Here is a 1,221-nt window from a genome sequence, read left to right as displayed (position 1 = left end):
GTGCTAGGGTCTGGCAGCGGCTGGAAGGGGCCCACAAAGCGTTCGCCTGCGGGCATGGCGGTGAGGGGGTTGCGACAGGCCCGACTTTGGCGCACAACGCAGCCCTGCACACTCGGCCCCGGCACTGGCTTCAGCTGCACATGGCTGGGCAGCCTCCGCCGCTGCAATGCCGTGCCCTGCTGGAGCCTCCAACCCTGCCGGCTGACCGACCGCAGCTGCTGGGGCCCTCGGCCTGCTCCCCTCCAGCCCAGGGCCCCAGCTGCTGGGCCCCTCGGCCCTCGCCCCCCCAGCCCAGGGCCCCAGCGGCAGCTGCCTGCCCCTCACCTGTGATGAAGGGGTGTTGCGCCGCCTGGCGGGGGGTCCAGCGGGTGGAGGGGTTGACATCCAGCACGCCTGCAGAGGTTGAAGGATGGGAGGGAAGGAGGAAAGGCACGCAAGGCAAGGCAGCCGCTCAATCAGGGGCAGACAGGGTCGGAGGGCGGGTGGGCGGAGCGAGCGGGTTGCCCCAGTGCCATGCCCACAGCAGATTGGCAGGAGCGAGGCGGGCTGGTGCCTTGTTGCTCCAACCGAGCTGAGGCGCAGGCGCCGAGCAGCGCTGGCTGCGCCGTTGTCGCTGCTGCTGTCGCAGCGCTGCGGCGGCGGTGTGCTCCGTGGGTGACAGGGTGCCGTATGGCGTCCGCCTTGGGCCATGCCTGTAGCCAAACATGCTGTATGGCCTCCCGCCGCCGCTGCCGCCCCACCTAGGAGGAAGTCTGTGAAGGACTCGCGCAGCGCCCGCTCCCGGGCCACCTCTTCATCTGCAGCAGGCGCGGTGGAAGTGGGGGGGCGGGGCAGTCGCGAGAAGCCGGCCACGGGCGGCAACCCTCTGCTCCGTGCTGCTGCACGGAGCAGGCGGCGCGCTGCCTGCTCAGCAGCCTGTGCTGCCGCATGCCGACCGCAGCGGGGCTCCTGGCGGGTGCTGGCCACTGCCCGCGAGCGGCCCCACCTGACAGGCCGCTGCGGAAGGGGTAGGCGCCAATGATGTCGGCCAGCGCCGAGTGCTGCGGGCAGGCAGGCAGGGCAGCCGGCCAATGGGTTAACTTGGCAGGCAAACAGTCAGTAAGGCGAGGGAGGGGAGGCCTGCACCCCTGGCCCATGACCTCATACCAAATCACATGCCAGCGCCGAGGTGCGGCGCCTGCCAGGCGGTACACCAGGCGGCACACACCTGGAAGTACTGCT

General features: G+C 70.8%; 1 protein-coding gene across 1 annotated transcript; it reads right to left on the bottom strand.

Moving 5' to 3' along the window:
- Positions 1–324: 324 nt before the first annotated feature.
- On the bottom strand, positions 325–1,040 carry CHLNCDRAFT_143401 (hypothetical protein; the record flags this gene model as incomplete). The annotated part of the gene is made up of 3 exons (XM_005842527.1): positions 325–393; positions 741–797; positions 986–1,040. Coding segments are annotated over 3 exons (181 nt in total), but the record flags the coding sequence as incomplete, so codon positions are not given.
- Positions 1,041–1,221: the final 181 nt, after the last annotated feature.

Source organism: Chlorella variabilis, assembly GCF_000147415.1.
Source record: "Chlorella variabilis unplaced genomic scaffold CHLNCscaffold_559, whole genome shotgun sequence".
In the NCBI taxonomy this organism is placed as follows: domain Eukaryota; kingdom Viridiplantae; phylum Chlorophyta; class Trebouxiophyceae; order Chlorellales; family Chlorellaceae; genus Chlorella; species Chlorella variabilis.
The sequence above is the reverse complement of the archived record's forward strand: the minus strand, read 5'-3'. Positions and strand labels throughout refer to the sequence as shown.